Genomic DNA, 23,475 nt, shown 5'->3' on the forward strand with positions numbered 1-23,475 from the left:
TCTGTTTTTATTTTCCAGGGAAAAACACCATCTTTGCCGAAAAAGTTTGAATTTTTCTCGGGAATTCTCACCCATCCCTGAGATTTTCTTTGGGGGTTTTGGTTCTCGGGTTGCGAATTTAAAAGGGTTTTGTCTTTAAAAGGAGATGGATATCGGTGGTGATGATCGGTGTTCATTGTTGTGTGGATGATCCCAGTGGAGCTTTGGTTTTCAGCTTTGGTGATTTCTGCGTGAATTTTTGGGGATTTGCTTTGGGTTTCTGGGTAAGCAACTGTCACTCTATTCAACTTAAATTTAGTTCACTTTTTTTTTCCCCTTAAATTTGTTTGATGGCATGATTGTTTGATCCTTTTACTAAAATAGTCATCAATAAATGTTGGAATTTTTAGTAGTTTTGATTTCTTTTCAATTTTTATTTTATTTTATTTTCAAGCCCTGAGTTTTGTAAGAACCGTCTACCCTGTGCATACACTAGATACTCCTAACATTTCAAATAAACTACCAGTGAGTTCTATAACTTTACTAATATTTATTTGCAACACAAGTTAAATTGTTGGTTTTCTGTTTGTCAATGCGTTAGCTTTTCTACTCTCTACCTTGCATTAGAGGTTGCCATATCAGGTGAGTTCAAGTTCTACTTAGTACACAAGGTTGTTTTTAACAAAGTCTCTAATTTGTGTGCTCTTCATCATGTCTTTTATTTTGGTGGCAGTTAGGTGTCATTAATATGAAGTGTGAGCTAGTTAATGTAGATGGCGTTTATGATTGATTGCTGGTGGGGAATAGTATAGGGACATGCTCCACAGAAGTATAATTGGAATGGATAAAATAGGCTCTTTCAGATAGTGTGTGAGCTTAGACTAAAGTGACATGTCTGTTTTATATAAATTCGTTTTTTCAATTTGCAGAAGCTTTTCCCTCTCATTGGGCATATAAACAACATGTGTGGTTAATTGTTTTGCCATCTTTGTGGTCATTTTTATTCTTTCTATGCATGTTTTTGGTAGCAATTTAACAACTGATTGTAGAAACTTTTGTCTTTGTATGTTGATGCTTCTTAATAGTGGTGGTGCTGTGCATGTTCTTGGTTAAATTAATCGAGTACATCCGTAATTTGGAATAGTTCTTTTCTAGATTGGCAAGAATTTTTCCAGTCAAGGAGATTGTTGGATACTTCTGCTAATTGGATCAATGGAAGCGATAACCAGTGATTGGGGGTATCTTTTGGCAGGATTACAAGGACTTTGTTGCGGATGGGATTCAAACAGAACCTTTCAACTTGAACGAGGAAAGGGAATGCAGATGGAAAGTTTATTAAATATGCCATTAAAAATGAAGTCAAGTTAAACATGTTTATCATTTTTGGCAATAAGCATGTTCATCATTCATGGGTAGTTAATGCTAGAGTGTTTATTGTACAATTAGGTTCTTGGAGTTTACTGATGATTTGCTATGCGTGTAGGTCATAAAATATTTTTTATACTGAAGCTTTCATCTCTTTGATTAAAATCAGTTGAATTAAGTAATTCAGTCGATTACTTAATTCATGAAAAGAGACAACCAAAAAACAACGTGGAGGTGGAGTCAAATGCAAAATCATAGAATCAGAAATTAAGGTAATCTTTATACATTTCGTTTGATTTGTTTGAATAGGATGATTTATAACTGTTTCGGTATTATGTTTCTTCGTATGCAAATTACCATATGTATTTGAGAGCACAGCTGATGTAAGTTCTCTCTTTATGCCTCTATCTCTCTGTGCATCGATCTGTTTTCTATCAATTTTATTGTTTTGTATGCATTATGTTTATCCTGAACCAAAGTTTCCTAATCTTTTATTTATGAGTGTGTGCTGCTCGGTCTCCAATGATTATTTATATTTCCGAGGGTATAATGGGAGTAAAAATCCATTCAACCTCCACCAAATTGTTGGGAATCCAATTCAGATGCTTAAGTGATTTTTTTAAGGTTTGAAATCGAAAAGTAGAGTGCAAATTTCGTTCGTGATGAAAAACCTACAGGAACATTAGTTCTTAGCATATGTGAAACATGTGTGAATTTTAATCACAAAGTGCAGTTGTACTCGAGACTGAGAGAGTGGCATTTAATTGTTCTCCTATGGGATGTGGTTGATCTTACCCTTTATATGTTTAATTTTATATATACTTAGTTGAGTTATTTTTTCCTTTTGGGATTCAGGCCCAGACACTATTGATCCCTCAAATTTTTCGCCATGCAGCAAAAGGTGGTGACTCACGCAAATAGCTGACTCCTTTTCAATAGAAAGCAATAGCCAAACTAAACCAGCTAGGAAATAACGTTCACCAATCACTGTCTTGGCACATTTACTTAAGTGAGTACATTGTTATTCATTCTGGCCGTCTTTCCAAGATCAAGCCCCTTGCTCAATTGGATAAAGTTTGCATCCTCAGTTGTGCCGTATCGACAGGTTTGGATTTTTGGGTGCCCCTCTCATGTAGCAAAACAAAAAATTATCTTCAGTTGCTGTTATTGGCCTTGCAGTAAGTTTGGACAAACTTTGTTGATCCCAAATTCTTTGTTCTAATAAATTGCATTTATTTTCTCTTCCGTATTCATATTGATACATGCATGATCTTGGCTATTGAAGGTGCAAGATTTCTGGGGCGCCACTAAGTATTGGGGTGGAGTCGGTGGACTTGAATCCCAAGAGGTTTGACAAAGGTATTTATAATTTTTTCCCATTTTGATTTACCATGGTTTAACAGGTAGTTTAGTGGGAAACCTAGAAATAGATTTTTGCTTATAACATTCTTTCCTTGGTGCTAACTAAGAAATTCAGAGTAAATGGATTTGTGAATTCGAATGACAATGACAAACCAGTGCATGAGATGAAAATGATTCGCTGTTCTTATTATCTGTGGGACATGAAGTTCGTCTCAAATTGTAGCTTCCTCGGTTTCTCAAATCTCAACGATCAATTTGCAGTGTCCCTCAAGCGGTTTCTCTCAAACTCTTACGATTTGCATTTTGCTTCTCTCCCTACACTCTCATCAGCACTATCACTGCTCTCTCAAATGAGCACTACAAGTTTAAGCCTAATGCTGGTATGTGATTTCCACTCCATCTCTTCCTTTTTTTTTTTTTTTTAAGGGTAATTTTCAACCCTTTTGTACAATCAGGTAATTCTCCATATAATTGAATAATACTGTTTTTTTTTCTCTCTCTCTCTCTCTCTCTTTTTTAGCTCCATCAGTTCATTTCCCTTGACATCTGACTTAAGTAAATGGGAAATCATTAATTGGTATGGATCAAGATATATTTCTTTTGTGTTTTTGGACAATTTAAAGGGATATGCAAATAGATGGGAACAGTAGAATTCATTTTGATAAAAAAAAGAAGAGAAAATAACCTTGCTGGTTTATACTTCTTGGTTGTTTGATGAAGTTTGCACTGAGTTACATAGATTGACAAATTTAGATTTTTATATTGAATTTTTACTGATTCTTATTCGTAATATATAGCAAGAGATATCTTGGGCAAAGCAAAAAAGAATATGCACCAATTCAACAACACGGTGACCACGAAAAAAGATGGTCATTCCCAAACAAGCCAGACCAGAGATTGAACAAGAAAAATCATAAACACAGAGCAGATGGTTGTGAATCCTTTGATTGGTAAGAAATTGTGTGTTGTTCATGTGCATTCTTCATTGTTTGCACTTTCAATTTAAGAGGATGCAATACATTTTCAACGTTACCATATCGTTTCAGATAATCAAGGGAGGATTTCCATGATGTGTTATTAGGGTAGTTCAAGTGCAACAATTTTGTGCCAGACATTAGTTTGAAACATTGATATTTTTCAGTTCGTTGACTGCCTTCACATATCTCTTCCATTTTAAATGATTGAGAGCTTAATATATTTGTGTTTATACAAAAATAAAAAAATGGTTATAATTGGAATATTGCGCTTAATCTTCTTTTGGTATTTGTTTGATTTTCTTTTGTTGGCTGTGTTTTGTAGCTCATCAGAAACAGTAAGTAAAAGCTATAACCAAAGGCTTATGTATTTTTTTCAAATGGTTTTCATCTATTGTAGGTAAACGGGAGCTACTGTGCTCTTTATGCAGTAAGGTTTACCATCAGCTCTAGATATGAGCATCATGGCAAAGTTGAAGTATGTGTAAATGGCAAGAGTTTAGGCCTGAACTGGAAGTTGTGGCGAGTGTAACTATATTGGGACATGTAATGAGAAGAAATGTTTAAGTAGCTGTGGGGAGGTAATAAACATGTTTACTTCTGGCCTATGCTTACTTTAAGGTAATTGCCAAACCGGTTAATTACACACGAAGCTAAAAACTTTTGGCCAACTAACCTTATCTTAATGCTTTAATACACTACTTTGTTTCCAATCCTGCTTAAAATTGAAGAATGACTATTCTTGCAGAGTTGTGTTGGACAAAACAACTATCCTCGGGGTAGCTGTAGCACCTGAGAATTTTGAAGGTGATCTGATCGGAGGCCATTTGCAACTAATGATTCTCAATTTCTCGAGTACACCAGTAAAGGTCCTCTATCTTCATTTCTCATTGACATTTTTTCTCCTTGATAACATAGTTCACAAGGCTTTTAGCCTGTTATTATGATTACTGTTAAACAATTATTCTTAGAGAGAGAGAGAGAGAGAGAGAGACGGATATACCAACTGGTGCATTTTGAAGGAGTACTAGAACATCATTATTGAAATTAGATGACAGTGTTGGGTTCATGGATTTTGGATTCGGCATTCTCTGAAATTAGCCAAGGAGTGGAAATTTTGATTGGTTTGATTGGTAATTTGGTATGTTCTTTAAATTCTATAATTATGAGAGAAACAGAAATTATCGTATTATATATTTTATCAGCATTTAACATTGGTGATTGTGAACTATCTTTGTATGTTTATCAATTTATTCTTTATGATTTTTAGTTTCCTAAATGAAGTTTGACATGTATGAAATTTGACAATTGATCTTCTTTTGCATTCTTGCATTTGAACTGCAAGTTAGTTTATGCTAAATGTTGTTTAATAATTTAGAGAAAAGGTTTCAATTGGTTGTCATGCAATGCAGCTGCAAATTTGATGATTTAGAATTAGCTTATCCATCTTCCATACGATTTCTAATCCCGCAGCAACGCGCGAGCAGCAATTTCTAGTATAACTGAAACATTGTTCATAAGTAGTGTGTTTCTTTTTTTGCCCCTGTTAGGTTTTTGTTATTACAGGTATGCCATTGTCTTACAAACTATATATGTTGATTCTTTTTTGTATTTTTTCTTTCTTCTCTCTCTCGCTCCTCTTCGTGACTCTGCTAGCGACGACAGCGAGTTGTTGTCGTCCGAACGTCAGTGAGTCGGACCTCATCGTTACGGCTAGTCTCATCTCATGAACAAGAAACAGTTGTTGCATGCCTCAAATTGTTACTGTTTCGATGAGGGTTTTCGAACTTAACCCCAATTGTATTTCGATCTCTCTCTTTCTGCATTTTCGATAGGTTACTATTTTTCACGTTCTATTGATTATGAATTCTGATGTTTTGCGTTCAATTTGGGTTTTTGGAATTTTGGAATTTTGAATTTGTACCTTATTTTCCAAAATTATTCCCTAATTTCACATTTTTCATTTTGTACAGCCGTGGGTGAGACACATAATTCTACAACCTCTTCAAGGTGTACACGCAGCTAGGAAAATTTCAGCGAGAAAAATCCCCAAAAACTCCTCCTCCTGGTCTGTCATTGATATCTCAGCTCTATCTCTCTCAATCTTGAGGTACCTGATGTTGGCTTCCGTTTTCAGTCTGAAATATATAATGATTTATTTGAGTTTGCTAGGATTTATTCAATTCAACCGGGGTGGGTTTTTCAGTTGTTTGGATTTTTTTTTATTAATTTAGGTTTCTGGGTTTTTTTTTGTTGGTATGGTTCATACGGAATGAAAAATTTATGCGTTCTTTTGATTTCGAGGCATGCATCAAGCGTCCATCTTTTTTTTTATTTTTTTTTATGAAATCATGTTCAGTGAACTTATTTTCTAGGGGATTGAATTACCCAGATTACCCATATATATATATATATTAGCCAGTCCTTATGACCCATATTCATCAATGCCATCACCTTCAACCCCAAAAACACCTAGCTTTGCTAAATCATCCCCTTATGTCAAGAAACATCCTATGAAACAACTTTTTTCTATCCCTCATAATATCAATAAACGGCAATCGCCAAACAAAATAGTAAACGACTAAAATATTTAACAACCTTGGAAAGGTTTAATAAGTCTAAGAAAGAAATCACGGTTAAAGATCTTCAAGTTAAAGTGAATAAAATAAAAGATGAAATTAAATTTTTAAAATCAGAAAATATAGAAGTTCGTACTCATCTTAGTGAAATCCAAACCCATTCATTAATAAATCCCCAAAAAGAAGAACTTGCTAGTTCTTCCTCCAGTTCTGAGTCAGGATCTCAATCAACTGAGAACCTAGTTTTAAGTCTTTTACATAAGATAAGAATTCAGAAATGGTATTCTAAAATTACAATAGTAATAGAAGATTTTCATTTGGAAACAATTGTTTTGATTGATTCCGGCGCAGATTTGAATTGTATTCAAGAAGGGTTAATACCTACTAAATATTTTCATAAATCAACTGAAATACTTAGTGCTGCTAATCAATCTCCTATGCATTTGAAATACGAAATACCTAAAGCGCATGTTTGCCAAAATAATGTTTGTTTTAAAACCCCATTTGTTTTGATCAAAAATATTTCTGATTCAATTATATTAGGACTTCCATTTTTAGCACTTATATATCCTTTTAAATTTTATCATAATAAAATTACCACTAGAGTCTTAGGACAGAAGGTCACATTTGAGTTCTGCCTGGAAACAGACCTTAAAAAACTAAGACATTTACAGAAAAACAATATTTCAAAAACTATTAGTATTATTACTAATAAGTCACAACATATTAATTTCTTAAAAGAAGAAATTAATCACAAAAGAATTAAAGAACAGCTAACAAATAAGTCTTTGTTAGAAACTATTAATAATTTTCAAAAGAAACTTATTAATGAAGTATGTTCTGATATCCCCAATGCTTTTTGGCACCGAAAACAACATATTGTTAAACTTCCTTATATGAAGGAATTTAGTGAGTCTAAAATACCTACTAAGGCTAAACCAATACAAATGAGTCAAGAAGTCATGGAATTCTGCAAAACAGAAATCCAAGAACTTCTTAATAAAGGTATCATTAGGAAAAGTAAGTCACCATGGTCATGCCCTGCATTTTATGTTCAGAAAAATGCAGAATTAGAAAGATGAACTCCCAGATTAGTTATTAATTACAAACCTTTGAATGAAGTCTTGGAATGGATTAGGTATCCAATCCCCAACAAAAGAGATTTAATCAAAAGGCTTTCTCAAGCAGTTATTTTTTCAAAATTTGATATGAAATCAGGCTTTTGGCAAATTCAAATAAATGAATCTGATAAATACAAAACAGCTTTTGTAACTCCTTTTGGACACTATGAATGGAATGTAATGCCTTTCGGCTTGAAAAATGCACCAAGTAAATTTCAAAATATTATGAATGAAATTTTTAATCAGTATAGTCATTTTTTGATTGTTTACATTGATGATGTGCTTATTTATTCAAAGTCTATAGATGAACACTGGAAACATTTGCATTTGTTTGCTAGAATAATTAAGTCCAATGGATTAGTTGTTTCTGCCTCTAAGATTAAACTGTTTCAGACGAATGTTAGATTTTTAGGGTACAATATCCACCAATCTACCATTCAACCCATAGATAGAGTTATCCAATTTGCAGATAAATTCCCAGATCAGATTACTGACAAAACCCAACTCCAAAGATTCCTTGGATCATTAAATTATGTCTGCAAAACATGTTTTACAAAAAGATGTTCAAAACATTGCATCAAAACAGATTTTTGCACGATGGCAAGCCATATTAAGCATTTTTTTATTTTGATATCGAGTACATTAAAGGCAGCCATAACTGCATTCCAGATTTTTTAACCAGAGAATTTTTGCAGGGAAAGAATGTCAGGAAAGAACAACAATAGTAGCCAGAGGAGGCTTCCAGCCACTCTGCCATCTCCACCACCAAAAAAGGAATCTATTCCCAATTCCTCATCATCGGCCCTAGCCATACCAAACAGATTTGTTCCCTTAGGATCTCCATTAGGATCAACCGTTGGCCAATTCCGACCCAACTACCAAACGGCATTAGCCAGTCCTTATGACCCATATTCATCAATGCCATCACCTTCAACCCCAAAAACACCTAGCTTTGCTAAATCATCCCCTTATGTCAAGAAACATCCTATGGAACAACTTTTTTCTATCCCTCATCATATCAATAAACGGCAATCGCTAGACAAAATAGTGGTAATTGCATTAGCATCTTTATAATCTTCATTATAATTCTCACCTTCAAGCTATATATATATATATATATATATATATACTGTTTGAGAAGGCAATTAAAAATTTACTCATTTCTAGAATATGACAAAAAACAGATTGTATTATTTTGTTTTATAAGAAAGTATATTACCATCATTATGTCATTGGCTATTCTTTGGAAAATTTGTTTGCAAGTTCTTGAGGTTAGCAATTGTAATTAAGATAACGAAAAGATTTGGACTGTCAAATACCTAACAATTCAAAGAAATATACTATAAACCCAACAACATTCTTATGTTCTATTTAACAGGTTATTGAATGACACCATATTTCAAAAATATTTTAAAATGAGTTGAGGTAATGGATGCCTTGAAAATAATTAGACCCTTGAGATTTTCTTTTTAATGTTTAGTCCGGTTCATCTCTTCTTTTTCTGTATGAAGGGATACAACATTTGTGGCTACTTGAGAGCTTAAAATAAGCCTAGGAGAGCTTTTATGTTAGATCTCTAGTTATGATTGTAATGAAAAAGTTTGTTATATGATTGTGTCTCAATTGACTTAGTGCCATTGAAAAGGGATCAACTTTTTATCATTGTTTTAAGTATGCTATAGACTGGCAAATAGAACTTTGTTCTACGTCGCTTTAGAAACATATATATACATGTAATCACTTGATTCACCTATATTATGAGGTATTTGATATGGAGCAGACACAATCATATGACATTGTTGTACAATTCTTAAGAATGTCTAAAACTGAAGAATTTATATGATTTGTATATATATGAAAACTTGGTTTTGATAGGAACCAAAAGTTTGGCCATAATAATTTGTCATTACAATAAGATTAATCATTCAATGGGGTTGTGTTTAATTTTTTTGGAGTATAAATTAAAGGGTTGAGCTTGATGGCTTTACCCTTTTCTTTTTTGTCTTTTCTATGCTTTGCTTTCTCTAATTTTTAAATTTATTTTTTTGCTAATTAGTGTGAGAAAATGGCTTCAAAATTGGAATTTCCAATATCTGGAAAAAGGAAAACAGGAAGAGAACACCAATAGTGGTGACGATGGAGAATCCCTTCTTTGCGGTGGAGACGGTCTCTGTGCAACATTCAGCCCAGTTTATAAGAGCAGGGATCAAAATGAAGAACCAATGACATGGGGATTTGTTTAATTTTATCAAGTTTTGTACTGAGGTAAAACTCCCCCCATTTAACATAGTTTTAAATGCTGCATGTGTGTAAATAAGATTGTGAGTATGGTTGTATATATGTAGTAGTAAAATTAGAAACATTGTTGTAATTATGTGTAACTAGAGTTGTAAACCCACGGCATCGTGTGAGTTTTTTTGCTTGTAGGATATGGTTTGGCAGTTCTACTGCCATTGTTCTAATATTCACATCTTTTACATTTGAATTCCTAACTGCCCTTTTATTAACATAATTAGTTACAAAAAGCAAAAGTGAGCCACATAGTATTCAGCAAGAAAAAAAACAAAGGCATTTCCAAACAGAAGATTAAATATTACACAACAGTGAGTCACATGCGTATTCGAAGGGGGGAAGGGGAAAGGCTATTGTCTTCCGGCGGCGAATTAGGGACGCATGCGCACGGTCCAAAGCCAATGCATAGGATGGTATGTTTTGACCATTCAAGTCCCTAGACACACATGTTGTAAACTGAAATAGAAAGGAACGAAGTTACCCGAAATATGTAGAAGCCTTGAATGGTGAATGAATCTTGGGATGGGTTGCGGACTAAGTCGTTCTCTTTAAGACGTTTCGCGGCTCTGCCCAAAGTGTGCAAGCAGTTCACAAATACCATGTCGTCCCATGATAAAACAGCCTAGAACCTTCTTCTTCTGATGAGGTTCTTCCTTGCACACCGGAAGAAACCTCGAACTCACACCCTTTTCAATATGTTGCTTTCAGAACTCAATTTTTGTTTTGAAAATTATAAAAACTATTGTTTTCTTTTTCCTGCACCTTCCTTCGTACAGGGGATCAATATATATATGGATATATGAAATAGACATTGCAGTGCTAAATAATTTAGGGGCTTAAAAACTGCAAGGAATTAAAGCAGAAGAAATCAAAACGTACGAATCAACAACGGAACAAAATTAAGTACATGGACTTGATCTTTATCTTCAGATAAGGAATCTCATCTTTAAGATGAGAAGCTTTCTCACGTTTCTTTTTATGGAAATAAATCAATTGTCAAATCATAAGTTAAAAATAAATTTATAAGGTTAATTACTATTTACGTTTTATATTTAATATTTGTAATAAATCAAAATATAAATATATTTAAAATATTCGGAAGCCTCGAGAGTTGAGATGCAATTGATTATGTGACCTAAGTGCAAGTCCACCTGTTGTAAAAGGGTAAGGTCAAGAGCTCGAGAATTGCCCTTCAACCTCAAAATGCATTTCTAGCGCCCAAATTGGAGAGGGCAATTTGTGGACCATGCAAAGCCCGCCCAATTGCCCGAGCAATTTAAGTACGACCTTGCGCCAGCAGACGTTCTCCCATTTTTGTGTTGGTATGTGTAAAACACGCACATCATAAGCGAGTGGGCTGACAACTTCTTATATCTTTTGGTAAAATCACATGTACGTAAGCGTGCACATTACAAAAATAATTACTCAATTTGCTTTGGCTTTAAAACCCTAAAAGGCTTCTATCTTTTAGTAAAAAAAGGCCAAATACCAAATTCCATGCCAAATGTCTAATTAGCCCAAGTTTCCACATGGCATGAAGATTAGCAATTGAGCTCTAGCAACAGATATATGAAGTAGAATTCTCTTCATTCCTATTTTTATCCCTTTTTCTTCGAGTATTTATTAATAATAACCAAAATTTAACACTCAATTTTATAAATGTCACATTTTATGAAAACTTTCAAATATAACAAAAAAACTCATGTGAATAGACCTAAATACCCAAAAAAAAATCCAAAAACTCATTCATACATAAAAGGAAAACACTTGAAAAGATCTCCTCTATATCGTTGTTAAAAGTGCGAGACGGAGAGGGGAGTTGGTAAACGTCGTGGAACAGTTCCGAGTGTTCAACAACCAACTAATTGAGTACAAACTTGAAAATTTGACTCTCATGTTTGAAACTCAAATGCTACCGTTGATACAATATCATCCCAGTAGAATATGCTTTACAATCATCTTAGCACACATGACATTAGTTGAGGTTTCTAACTCATTGAAATCAAATGGCAATCTAATTGTGCTTACAAATTTCTCTAAAATTTGTTGGATAACAGTTTAAAACAACAACAGTTTTCACAGGAGGATCTTTCCAATTTAATTCTTGCTTCTCTTCGCCGCAAATATAATTAATCTATAACCCCTATTAGGAAGTTCTGAATTATACCAGACCTCACAAACCAATCAAAACTAATTGGGTGAGGGTTTTGCCACTTAATTATGTCTATTTGGTTTTAATTTTAAGGGTATTTTTATCTATTTAAGTGGATTTTCTGTTATATTTGAATTTTTTTTAATAAAAAGTGATATTTATGAAATTGGGTGTTAAATTTTGGCTATTATTTATAAAATACTCATTTTTCCGCTCCTGTCACAGTTTTCTTTTTGTCTTTCTCTCTCTATTAAAAAAATTAATAGAAGATGGTGGTGTGGCTTTGTTTGTACCATACTTAGGGCCTCCGTATTTAGATCTCGTATAAATACTCGGGGGACTCAAATGTAATTATGTAATAAATGAAGGGGCAAATATGTAATAAGTGAGGAGCCCTTATTCTATAAAAGGGACTCCTCACCCTCACAATTAGGAGGGGCTCTCATATTCAGAGCAAGCCCCCTCACCCTCTCAAAGCCTCACTCACATTACAGAGGCTCTCTCCCTCACAATCCTCTTAGAAAAATACAATATCAGTGTGGACGTAGCCCAAACATTGGGGTAAACCACGATACATCTTGTGTTATTCACTTTCTTGCAGATTCACGGTCGGATTTACATTGTTCCAAGACCTCCGGTTTTGTGCATCAACAGGCTTAATCATAACTGTTTAAATAGGAGGGGAGGGAAGGGGAGAGAGATTAGGAGGGGAGAGAATCTTCCTCCCATTTTGTTGGCACTGAGAGACCGAAAATTGCCCTTCAACCTCAAATTGCATTTCCAGCGGACCATATTATAGTGGGCAATTTACCCGAGCAATTTTAGTCTACCCTTACGCTGTCTGGCGTTCTCTTGGTGTGTGTAAAATATGCACATTCTGAGTGAGTAGGTCGACAACTTCTGATATCTTTGACAAAATGACATGTACGTAATTGTGCACATCACAAAAAATACTTACTCAATTTGCTTTTTCTTGATAACCCTAAGAGCAGTTCCACCGGGGAACCTTTAGGCCGACACCCAACCAATCCACTCCAGCCTAGCAGATAGGCTAGCACCCAGCCCAAGCTGGTCTCTAGGCCAGCTCAAAATGTGCTAAGCTCTTGCCTGACCTACATGACACCATGCGATACCGCCACGCCTCCCTCGACCCGAATTCAACTCCCTGGGTGTGGAGCACCTCCTTGGCAAGCTCCGGCGAGGAGACGACGACCAGGTTGAGTTGCCCCATGCGGAGGAGGAAGCAGTCGTTGAATTTCTTGGCGAGGTTGGTGGGGCGATGATCACGGCGACGATGGCGATGGCGACGACCGATGGTGAGGCGATGACTGCGGAGTTTTGAAATGGCAATGCCGACAATCACGGCAACAAAGAGACCCAAAAGGGTCTTTTTCAGGAGGAGGAGGTCCATTTTTGGGGGAGTGTTGGTGTGGTGAGTAGTTTGGTAGGCGTACAAAGCGAAATGTAGAGAGAGTTCCGGTGGGAGAGTGAAAAGTGGGAAGAAGAATAAGGGATAATGTTAGAAATTAGAAATTAAATTATTATTTTATAATAAAAATTAATAATATTTTAATAAAATTGACTAGGCTATTTAGTTTTAGGGGTGGAGATGCATTTGGCCTATTACTGTTCATTGGGGTCTATCACTATTCACTGAGTGAATTAAATGGGCTGGGTGCTGGCGCGTTTTTTAAGGGTGGAATTGCTCTAATAGGCTTCTTAAATAACTCCAAATACCAAATACCAAGTACCAAATTTCATGCCAAATGTCTGATTAACCTAAGTTTCCACATGGCATGAAGATTAGCAATTGGACTTTGGGAACAGACACCTCGCTGGCATTGAGAGACTTTTGAGATGCCAAAATGTATTGCTTTGCACATTGACGTGGAGAGATTTTTCAGTGTGGTTAGTACACAGGGTGGTACACCATGTGCCATGCACTATACAAATTGTGAGATATATGTGTTAAAAAGTTAATAACTTAAAAAATATAATTTTCCACCACTTATATAAAAACACGTGATGTACCACCCGTATTCCAGTCACAATGAAAATTTTCTCATTGACGTGGGCAATTTCAAGCGCATTGATAGGAACATATTTATGCGACTTAGTTAGCTTGTTTTCTAGCATTTTCATAGCTAGTTTCTACTTATTAGAGTGTTTTAAGCTATTTTCATGTGTTTTCAGGTTCAAATAACAACGTTGGCAAGAAATTGCAATTTGTAGCATTTTAGAGCAGTTTTGGGCCAATAATGGATAGCACATGTATGGAGCAAGGTGGATGGATGTTTTTGAAGTTCAAGAGGCTAGAAATATGTTGAAGAGATGAAGAAAATAAAGTCGAGACAAAGAAGATAAGGAATTAACTAAAAGGAAGGAACATTATCCAAAACCTTATCTTATCCAAACTAACCTTATCTTATCTTATCCTATCCTAATCTTATCATACCTTAATTCCAGCTGCAAGGTGGAATCAATTGCACATTAAATCACCTAAATACCCCTTTCTAAAAGCCCTATCCTTTGCCTAAAAGAGTGTTGCACCCTTTCATCCTTAAGCTTCTAGAAATCTGCCAAATATTCCATTCTAGAAGCTTTGTGCCAAATTTCCTAGTCCTATTCCCTTAGGATTGTGTAATCCTTCTCCTCCACTACTTTGTGCCGAAACCCTAGCCTATAAATACATATTTTCTCACCATAATTCACACAACACACAATAGAGAAATCAGAGAGGAAAATATACATGAGTGTCGCAAGTTTCTGAGTTCTTTCAGAGACTTGTGTCGAGCTTTGCAAGGGAGGAAGGAGGACTTGTGCCGTGCCTAGCAGCTAAGGATTGTGCCAAATCTGCCATTGGAGTGCTTGAGTGTTTTTTGGTTCTTTCTATCCTTAGTTTTAGTCCAATGTTTAGTTTAATTTGGTTTTCAATTATGTTGAACATGTGGAACTAATTTCGTTTTAGTTAGAGGAGAATTCGAAGCCATGAACATGTATGTGATATGAATTGAGTACTTCCAGTTATGATTTCATAAATCGTGAATGCAAGTTTGATTGATAACTTGTTCTTGTGTGTTGATTAAGGAGGCCTACTTAGTTTGCATGCATGAATTTGATGCTAGAGTATAAGGGAATTTCACCTAATCGTTATGAACTTATATTCACAAGTAGTAAAAGTCACTAATCATGATTGTGTTAAGTGAATTATTGGCAGGAGTATCATGCAGTTCATAGTTATGAATGCCTTGTCAATGCTTATAATTTTCATAGAACTTAATGATCTTTGATACGTATCTCTATTATGCAGTTCATGTAGGAAACTTGATAAGAATAATTTGGTTGCGTCGCTGAGTCCAATTCAATGAATTTAGGAAAATCTGAAAGTTAATTTGTGCTTCTCATGATTAATTTGGGGCATTGTCATTAATGGTTTATTGGAAGAATAACTAGAAATCGATTTGTATGCATGTGTGTCATGTGTGGAGAAGGACCCTCTAACTAGCCATTCACCCTTTAAATCACCAATTTCGTCCAAAGTATTTAGAGTCTTTAAATCTGTTTAGTTTTAGTCTTAAATTCGTCAAAAACAAACCCCCCCTTTCTATTTCATGTACTTAGGTTAGAAATTGTCTAGATTGGTTGTTTTACATTGTTTTGAGTATTTTGAGTTCAATTTTCGTCCAAACTACATTCTAGTTATTGTTTTGAGTAAATTCAACTTAGTTTTGTGTTATTTGAGTCAGTCTAGCTTGTTTTGAGTTGCTTGAGTCTAGTTTCAGTTTTTAAGTTTAATTTGTGTTGATTAGCGTCCCTAGTTAATCCCCGGCCTAGAACGATCCCTACTTACGCGTACTACAACTATCTTAATAGGGTTTAATTTGTGTGTTAGTTTCTACCACATCACGCATTGCAGATGCTATTAATACGTCATTATCATAAAGACAATATAATTTATATTCTCAATTGATGTTTATGAATGTATAAAACTCATTAAATTTAATGAATGTTGAACGATAATATAAACGTTAACTTACAACTTTTATTCAAGTGATTATTTTTTTGTTGAACAAATGACATTATTTACTGTAAAGCAAAGGGAGTGGTCTAAGCCTCACAATGGACTACTAACAATGTGGTTCAAATTTGTCTTTAGCGAGAATCGAACATAAGACCTTTCACTTACAAGTGAAGAGGAATATCACTGAACTAGTACTAAGTGATTATAAAAGATGGAGAAATCACAAAGAAAACTTATGTCTCGTAATTTCCATAAAAATCATAGAATTAAAAGGAACAAGTTTTCTTCACGAATACTCTAGTTTATATCTTCACTTGAACAAAATAAACAAATTAAGGTTTAATTTTTATTTAACATTCATTAAACCTAATAAATTGTCAAAGACAAACCAATTCTAGAGGACCCTTAGGGGGTCCCCTAAGGCCATCTCCAACTGAACTGTCCAGAGCACCAGAGGGCCAAAAATAGCCCGAAAATCGTCCCCAACCTAGGGCTAGGCCAGAGGACTCGTGGGCCCCATGGAATCTGAACGGGCCAGAGGGCTGGCCATCTTCAGCCAGCCAACCAGCCCACTTTGATTTTTTTTTTTTACTTTTCACTTGCCCAGCCCGATTCCCTTTTTGTGTTTTTCTTATTTCAACCCACTTTAGGGCCTTCAATTTTTGGTGTCAGCCCATTTTTTTGTTTTGTTCTTAACAGCCCACTTTTTTTTGGAATTTTTTTTTTAATTTCTAATTTTTTCCTACACCATTTCTCACATATTTTTTCACCATTCCATATTGTCTTGCCTCATTTTATTTCAATTCTTCACATTTCATACTATAGGCCTTTGGCCATCGGTTGGAGATGGTTTTTTGTGACAGGGCTAAAATGAGCCCTCTAGTCCTTTGGCCCTCGGTTGGAGATGGAGGCAAATATGGCCCTACATTGTTCATTAAAATATTAATATCTTGGAGGGCCAAAGGGCTAAAACGAGTCATCTGGCCAGCCTTCGGTTAGAGATGACCTAACAATCTCTTGAAAAATTACTCTACTTAACCGATCGTTGTTGTACATGACATACCAGCCAATGTATACAATTGATAGAGACAAACTTTTCTCCTTCTGTCAATAGTGGGAAGAATCAAAATCTTCACATGAGACAAACTTTTGTCCTTCAGTCAATAGTGGGAAAAATCAAAATCTTCACACTCCACTTCTATGTAATTGAGCTTTCATGTATCTGTTTTGACCCAATTTTACATTATCGGCCCGAGTAATCGAAGCCGTTGAATGAGCATGATTTTAGACCGTTGAACGACAAAGTGGTTGAAATGATTTTTCATTATTATTGAGAAATAATATTGTGATTTTAATCATGATATTATCTCTTAGTAATATATTAAATTATTTGAACCTAATATTACTCTAAATCTAAGATATGCACGGTATCAGATAATGAAACATGCAGGACAAGACAATATTATGACGTCACTTGGAAGCTATTAATGGGGTTGGATTTTGAATTAATTATTATCCATTTTAAATTATGGTGATAATTTGTAAAAAGCGAACAGGGATCAGGATGCATGCATGGATGGGTGTAAAGGTGATGGAATTTATGATGATGAGATAAGAAGCCTAGGTAGGCTAGGCTATGATGGTGAGATAAGAAGCCTAAGTAGGCTAGGCTATGATGATGAGATAAGAAGGCTTTTGGTTGGATAGGCTTTCATTTTGTCAGAAAATCACGAGTAGCCATCTAGAAGATAGGCTTTAGCCTATGCCACAGATCAGTATTTCAGTTCTGCGAGTTAAGAGTTGCAGTTGAACTCTACAAAAGTATTCGGCCATGCTAAGCAAAAGATATGAATGCTATAAATACAAGGTGCGCTGCATCATTTAGGCTCTCTTCAATTCAACACACAAACTACCCTGTGCAAACTCTCGCTCTACACGAAACCTCTCAACAACCTTGACATTATTATTTTCTTTTTTCCGCCAACACATCTTCAGTTTGTATAAACAACATTGTGGAGGCAACTGGCGATGTCTTTAGTTTGGATAAACAGCACTGAAGCCGTAGAATCAGCCAATCAAGGAGCACCTTCAGTTTGGATAAACAACACTGCTTCTCGGCCAACTGATTACCTATCCAAGTCTCGGTCGACAAGAATTTTCGAGTCCTTGTTGGCAAAGGTCATTTCATCAGCCTTCTTGGTGAAGTGAGGTGTTACCGGGTTACTACATTCTGCACATTGAAAGCCGAATCTGATATTGAACTTCACAAAACTAGCAGCCTTGTCTTCAGGCTCTAGAACCCGAAAGCCGAGACGTGTTCCTTCCTCAGCCGCAGTTGTAAGATCAAGAAGTCAGCAGCGCGCCCAATGCCACATCAACATATTTTACTCCCCGGCCGAACTCGGCCAACGAGTTGGTACGCCCCGCACATAACCAAAGGACGTAGTTAGCTTATTAATTACTTAGCCTGCGCGCCACGTAGGCTTGGTAGTTTTTAGGGTCAACAGTATCACAAACAACGCCACCACCACCGCAACCATAGCCCTTGGACTTTACTCCATCCATCTTCATTTGTAAATCCCAATAATCATGGGTAGCGAAAATCGTGATTTCCACATCTGTTTCTTCTCTCTCATTGCTCACAGCCATATGATACCGATATCCAACATGGCCAAGCTCCTTAAATCACAAGGAGTAAAAACCACCACAGTCACCACTCCTCTAAATGCCCCTACATTCTCCAAAGCCACCCAATCAAGTAAAACCTGCTCCGACGGCGTTGAAGTCAAAATCAAAACCATCAAGTTCCCTTCTGTAGAAGTCGGTCTACCAGAAAGGTATGAGAATCTAGACTCAATCCCCTCACCAGAATTAAGCACCAATTTTCTCAAAGCAACAAGCTTTCTCTAAAACCTGCTTGAGCAGCTTTTGCCCAAAGAAAACCCTAGTTACCTTGTGGTAGACGTGTTTTTTCCTCGGGCAACTGATGTTGCAGCAAAGTTTATTCGAAGGCTAATTTTTCTTGGCACTAGTTTCTTTGCCATGGCTACCTTAGATAATATGAGAAGGTATAAGCTGTTCAAGGACACTTTATCCGATTTGGACCCTTTCGTGATTCTGGATTTTCCTATTGAGATTACGATGACAAGAGTGTTAGCGTTTATAGCTTTTAGTATTGAGTTTTATGAAGTTTCGGATTGTATGGGAAGAGAGAAAATTGCAGAGAAAATGCAGCAATGGTGCTGCGAGAGTGATGAAGGTTCTGATTACTATTCCATTCACCTCCAACCAAATATAACCGTTAGAGGAGAGAGAAAAGAGATTCTTCTCTAACAACTTACAACAAGATCAAATCCTAGCCTTAGATTTTATCACCCTATGAGATGATTACACATGTTATAATCTATCACTTAAATCTTAGGCTAGAGAGAGAGGTCGCTTGGACTATGATCCAACGACTCTCATTACATCTTATTTAAGCCTTATAAAAATAGGATTCAAAACTCTAACTTTGGCTCCAAGAAATCAGCTCAAAGAAGTTAAGCACCAACATTCCCTTCTAACCCTTTAGCTGATTTCACTCCAAGTAGTTGTCTTAGGCAAGCAAATCGATCATTTGGCAAGGTCTTGGTGGGTATGTCTTCAATCTAGTCTTTTGTTTTGCAATAAACCAGTTCAATTTCCTTTGCTTGGATGGCTTTTATGATGAAATGGAATTTTCTGCAAATATGCCTAGTTTTCTGGTGGAAAACTGGGTTCTTTGCCATTGTTATAGCAAAAGTGTTGTCACACAGAATTGGTGTGCCTTCCACTTGTTCCTCACCAAAGTCTTCAAGCACAAATATTTGCTATTTTGCCTGTGATGTAGTGCTGTTGCACCCATATTCTGCTTCTTCTGTTAATAAAACCACTTTGTTGTGTTTGATTAAAGCCCATGAAAACACATACCCTGAGGTACTTCTCATGTCATCCTCACTTCCAGCCCAGTCATTGTCACAGTACCCTATCAAAATGGTTGCCTTCCCTTTCACAAACTCAATTCCAAAGTCAAAAGTACCTTGGATGTATCTTAATACCTTCTTAGTTATTCCCATATGTTTCTTTGTGGGATCATGCATGAATCTTGCAAGTAAGCTAGAAGCAAACATTATATCTGGTTTTGTAGCAGTCAGGTATAACAAACTACCTATAAGCTTTCTATATTCACTTTCAAATGCTGCCTCACTGCCATCCACCTCGCATAACTTTTCACTCACAGCAAGTGGTGTTCCCACAAACTTGCAATCTTTCATTCCAAACTTCTCAATAAGCTTCATTGCATACTTTTTTTGGTGTATAAAAATGTTTTTCTCTGTTTGTATAACCCCCATGCCAATAAAGTGATGAAGCAGTCCCAAATCAGTCATCTCACAGTGCCTCATCATGTCACTTTTGAATTCTTTGAGCAATTTTGGACAACTTCCAGTGTATATAATATCATCCACACAGAGTGAGACGATAATAATATATGAGCCTTCACTAGTCTTGACATAGAGTGTTGCTTCAGTTGAACTCTTCTTGAAACCTGCATTGTTGAAGTATGGGTCTATCTCATCATACCAGGTTCTTGGAGCCTACTTCAACCCATACAATGCTTTATTCTACTTATACACCTTGGTTTCCTTATTTTCCTTCACAAATCCTTGTGGTTGCTCAACATAAACCTCTTCATTCAAAACTGCATTCAGAAAGGCAAACTTTACATCCAATTGATATAGGTTCTATTCTTTCTATGCAGCAAGTGCTATCAAGGTTCTAATAGTGTCTAACCTTGCTACTGGGGCAAATGTTTCATTGTAGTCTATCCCAGGCTTTTGGGAGTAGCCATTTGCCACTAGTCTGGCCTTGTTCTTTTGCACAGATCCATCCAGATTAAACTTAGTTTTATAGACCCATTTAACACCAATGATTGGCTTGTCAAATGGTCTGTCGACTAGCTGCCATGTCCTGTTTTCTTAATCATCTCCAGCTCAAATTTCATGGCATTCTTCCATGACTCATCTATAGCAGCATCTTCATAGCTTTCTAGCTTTACAATGCACATGTTGCAATGTGCCATGATCTCATTGATATTCTTCAATTTCTGTGGTGTGTGGTCAATTGCTTGAGAGCTTCCAAAATCACTCTCACTCAATAGAGTACCAACTTCATTCACTTGAGATGATGTGTTCAAGGATTAACTTGGCTCACAAGTCTCAATCTACTTTTGACCATCATTGCAATTTGCCATTTGATACTCAACAACCATAGGAACTCTCATTTCACCTTTCTCTATGTGTTCCCACTCCCATGAGACATCTTCATCAAAAGTAACATCTCTAGACAAGATAATCTTTCTGGAAATTGGATCAAACAACCTATACCGTTTCTCACAGGTTTTCTAGCCCACAAAAATGCATTTGTGACTATGTTCTTCAAGCTTATGCCTTAATGTTGAAGGGATATGCATATAGCCCAATGATCCAAAGATTTTTAGGTGTGCAACACCTGGCTTTCTGCCACTGTATGCCTCAAATGAAGTCATCTTCTTTAAAGACATGGAGGGACATTTGTTAAGTATGTAGACTGTAGTGTTCACAACCTCTGCCCAAAGTGCAAAAGGAAAACCTTTTTCATGCATCATAGACTTTGCCATCTCCACCATAGTCCTATTCTTTCTCTCAACCACTCCATTATGTTGGGGGGAGTATGCCATGGTTAACTGTCTCTAAATTCCAAGCTCATTGCAGTACTTGTCGAACTCAGTTGATAGAAACTCTCCACCCCTATCACTCTTGAGACATTTCACTTTGTATCCACACTGCAGCTCAGAAATTGCTTTGAACTTTTTGAAACATTCAAATGCACTTGATTTGTTCCTGAGGAAGTATACCCAAGACATTCAGGTACAATCATCAGTGAACAAAATGAAGTACTTATTGCCATAGATAAATTCAGTTTGCATTGGTCCACAGATGTCTGTATGAACCAATTCCAATGGAAATTTAGCTCTCCAAGTGGATTATGAGGGAAATGAATCTCTATATTGCTTTCCTAGCATGTAGCCTTCATATACAATATAAGTCTTCTCCAATTTAGGCAGTCCATGAACCATTTCTTGGTTTTCAAGCAATTTGATGCTCCTATCATTTAGATGTCCTGGTCTCTTATGCTCTATGTGTAAACAATGTGTCACACTTGCCTTCAATGCCAATTGGTTTGTAGGCATCATTGTAAGAGGGAAGCATCTGTTATTTGTCATCTGCACTCTAACCACCAAGTTGTCAAGTGACAACCATTGAAGAAATTCACCACATTTCCACCAAACAACAGATAATAGCCATGATTCATCATTTGTCCAACATTGAGAATATTCTCCTCAAGTCCAGGGACAAGTATCACTTCTTGAATGTGTTTTCTTCCTAGTTTAGTCTTTATCACTAGAGTTCCATTTCCTGCCACCTGAACAATTTCTCCAGTCCCCAACTTCACTCTAGAAGTCAAATTTATCATAATATTGACTAACAATCTCTCATCACCTGTCATGTGGTTACTACAACCACTGTCAATGTACCATGAATGATTCACCTTCATATCAGTCACTGCATTGCATGCATAGAACAAGGAACCAATTTCTTCAACCTGGTTTACATATATACTTTCTGTATACCCTTATTTCCATTGCAGTCTCTAAGTATATGCCCAAACTTCCCAAAACCTGTGCATTTAGGCTTTCCTTCAAACCAGCACTTGCCATTATGCGATTTATCACAATGTTTACAAGCAGTTTTGTTTCCATCATGAGAGACATTTGGTTTGGGAGTAAAATTGGGCTTATTATCCCATTTCTTCCCTTTGGATTTCCAGTTTTTCTGAAACTTTTGATTTCCAGAAAACCTCCTCCTTTGAGATTATTGGCTCCAACATTTAGACTTGTAAAAGCCATATCTGTAGAATTTTAAGCATGTCTATCTAGTCTGAGTTCAAAACTTTTCAGAGAAGCTACAACCTCCTGAACCTCAAGAGTCTCAAGGTCCTTGGAGTGTTCAATTATAGAGCAAATAGGGTTATATGATCTTGGCAGACTAATCAATAATTTTTGCACTATTTTTTCCCTAGATAGATCCTCACCATAATTCTTCATTTGATTCATTATATTAAACAGTCTAGTAAGATATGCAGATAAGGATTCACTATCTTTCATACGATTATATTCAAATTCTCGACATAAACCTTCTAGTTTTACGCTCCTTACTTGCTTGTCCCCTCTGAACTCTTGCTTCAGAATATCCCAAGCACCATTTGAGGCCTCCTCGTTCACGATTCTGGGGAAAATTTGATCTAAAATAGCTCCTTGGATCAACCCAAGTGCGTGAGCATCCTTCATCAGGATTTCAGTCATCAGGAGCTTTTCTACTCCAGTGATCTCAGCCTTTTTATCTTCATCTTCGATCTCCTCATTCTCTTTCTTCAGATCTGAAGTATCGAAATCGTTTTCAACAAAATCCCACAATCCATGAGATTTCAAAATAGTTTTCATTCGAATACTCTAGAACTCATAGTTTTCTCCGTTGAAAATTGGAGTACAAAGCTCACCTGTACTCGATCTTGC

At 36.1% G+C, this 23,475-nt stretch overlaps 2 protein-coding genes across 8 annotated transcripts; one reads left to right on the forward strand and one right to left on the reverse strand.

The window, feature by feature from the left end:
• The first annotated feature begins 126 nt into the window (after positions 1-126).
• LOC139196419 (uncharacterized) lies at positions 127-9,867 on the forward strand. 7 transcript variants are annotated; one of them, XM_070822318.1, is made up of 12 exons: positions 127-263; positions 1,232-1,616; positions 2,240-2,353; positions 2,433-2,522; positions 2,630-2,703; positions 2,930-3,086; positions 3,504-3,656; positions 4,081-4,301; positions 4,429-4,549; positions 5,654-5,790; positions 8,076-8,430; positions 9,437-9,867. In XM_070822318.1, exons 8-12 carry the CDS (start codon positions 4,288-4,290, stop codon positions 9,506-9,508), a joined length of 699 nt encoding a protein of 232 aa, XP_070678419.1. In that variant the 5' UTR covers positions 127-263; positions 1,232-1,616; positions 2,240-2,353; positions 2,433-2,522; positions 2,630-2,703; positions 2,930-3,086; positions 3,504-3,656; positions 4,081-4,287; the 3' UTR covers positions 9,509-9,867. The 7 variants fall into 7 exon arrangements, with proteins under 7 accessions (XP_070678419.1, XP_070678421.1, XP_070678418.1 ...); XM_070822320.1 differs by having other exon boundaries at positions 2,450-2,522; XM_070822317.1 differs by having other exon boundaries at positions 2,240-2,522; positions 2,913-3,086.
• A 3,032-nt stretch (positions 9,868-12,899) lies between these two features.
• LOC139196104 (trans-cinnamate 4-monooxygenase-like) lies at positions 12,900-13,235 on the reverse strand. The gene has a single exon (XM_070821765.1). The coding sequence runs from the start codon at positions 13,233-13,235 to the stop codon at positions 12,900-12,902; it is 336 nt and encodes a 111-aa protein (XP_070677866.1).
• Positions 13,236-23,475: the final 10,240 nt, after the last annotated feature.

This window comes from Malus domestica, chromosome 05 (assembly GCF_042453785.1).
Source record: "Malus domestica chromosome 05, GDT2T_hap1".
In the NCBI taxonomy this organism is placed as follows: domain Eukaryota; kingdom Viridiplantae; phylum Streptophyta; class Magnoliopsida; order Rosales; family Rosaceae; genus Malus; species Malus domestica.

Bases quoted from the DNA above. Each gene is read 5' to 3' on its own strand.
- LOC139196419 (XM_070822317.1), top strand. The intron at 4,550-5,653 runs GTCCTCTATCTT...CATTTTGTACAG, and splicing joins TCTCGAGTACACCAGTAAAG to CCGTGGGTGAGACACATAAT. The intron at 8,431-9,436 runs GTAATTGCATTA...TTTGCTAATTAG, and splicing joins AATCGCTAGACAAAATAGTG to TGTGAGAAAATGGCTTCAAA.
- LOC139196104 (XM_070821765.1), bottom strand. From the start codon at position 13,235: ATGGACCTCCTCCTCCTGAAAAAGACCCTTTTGGGTCTCTTTGTTGCC.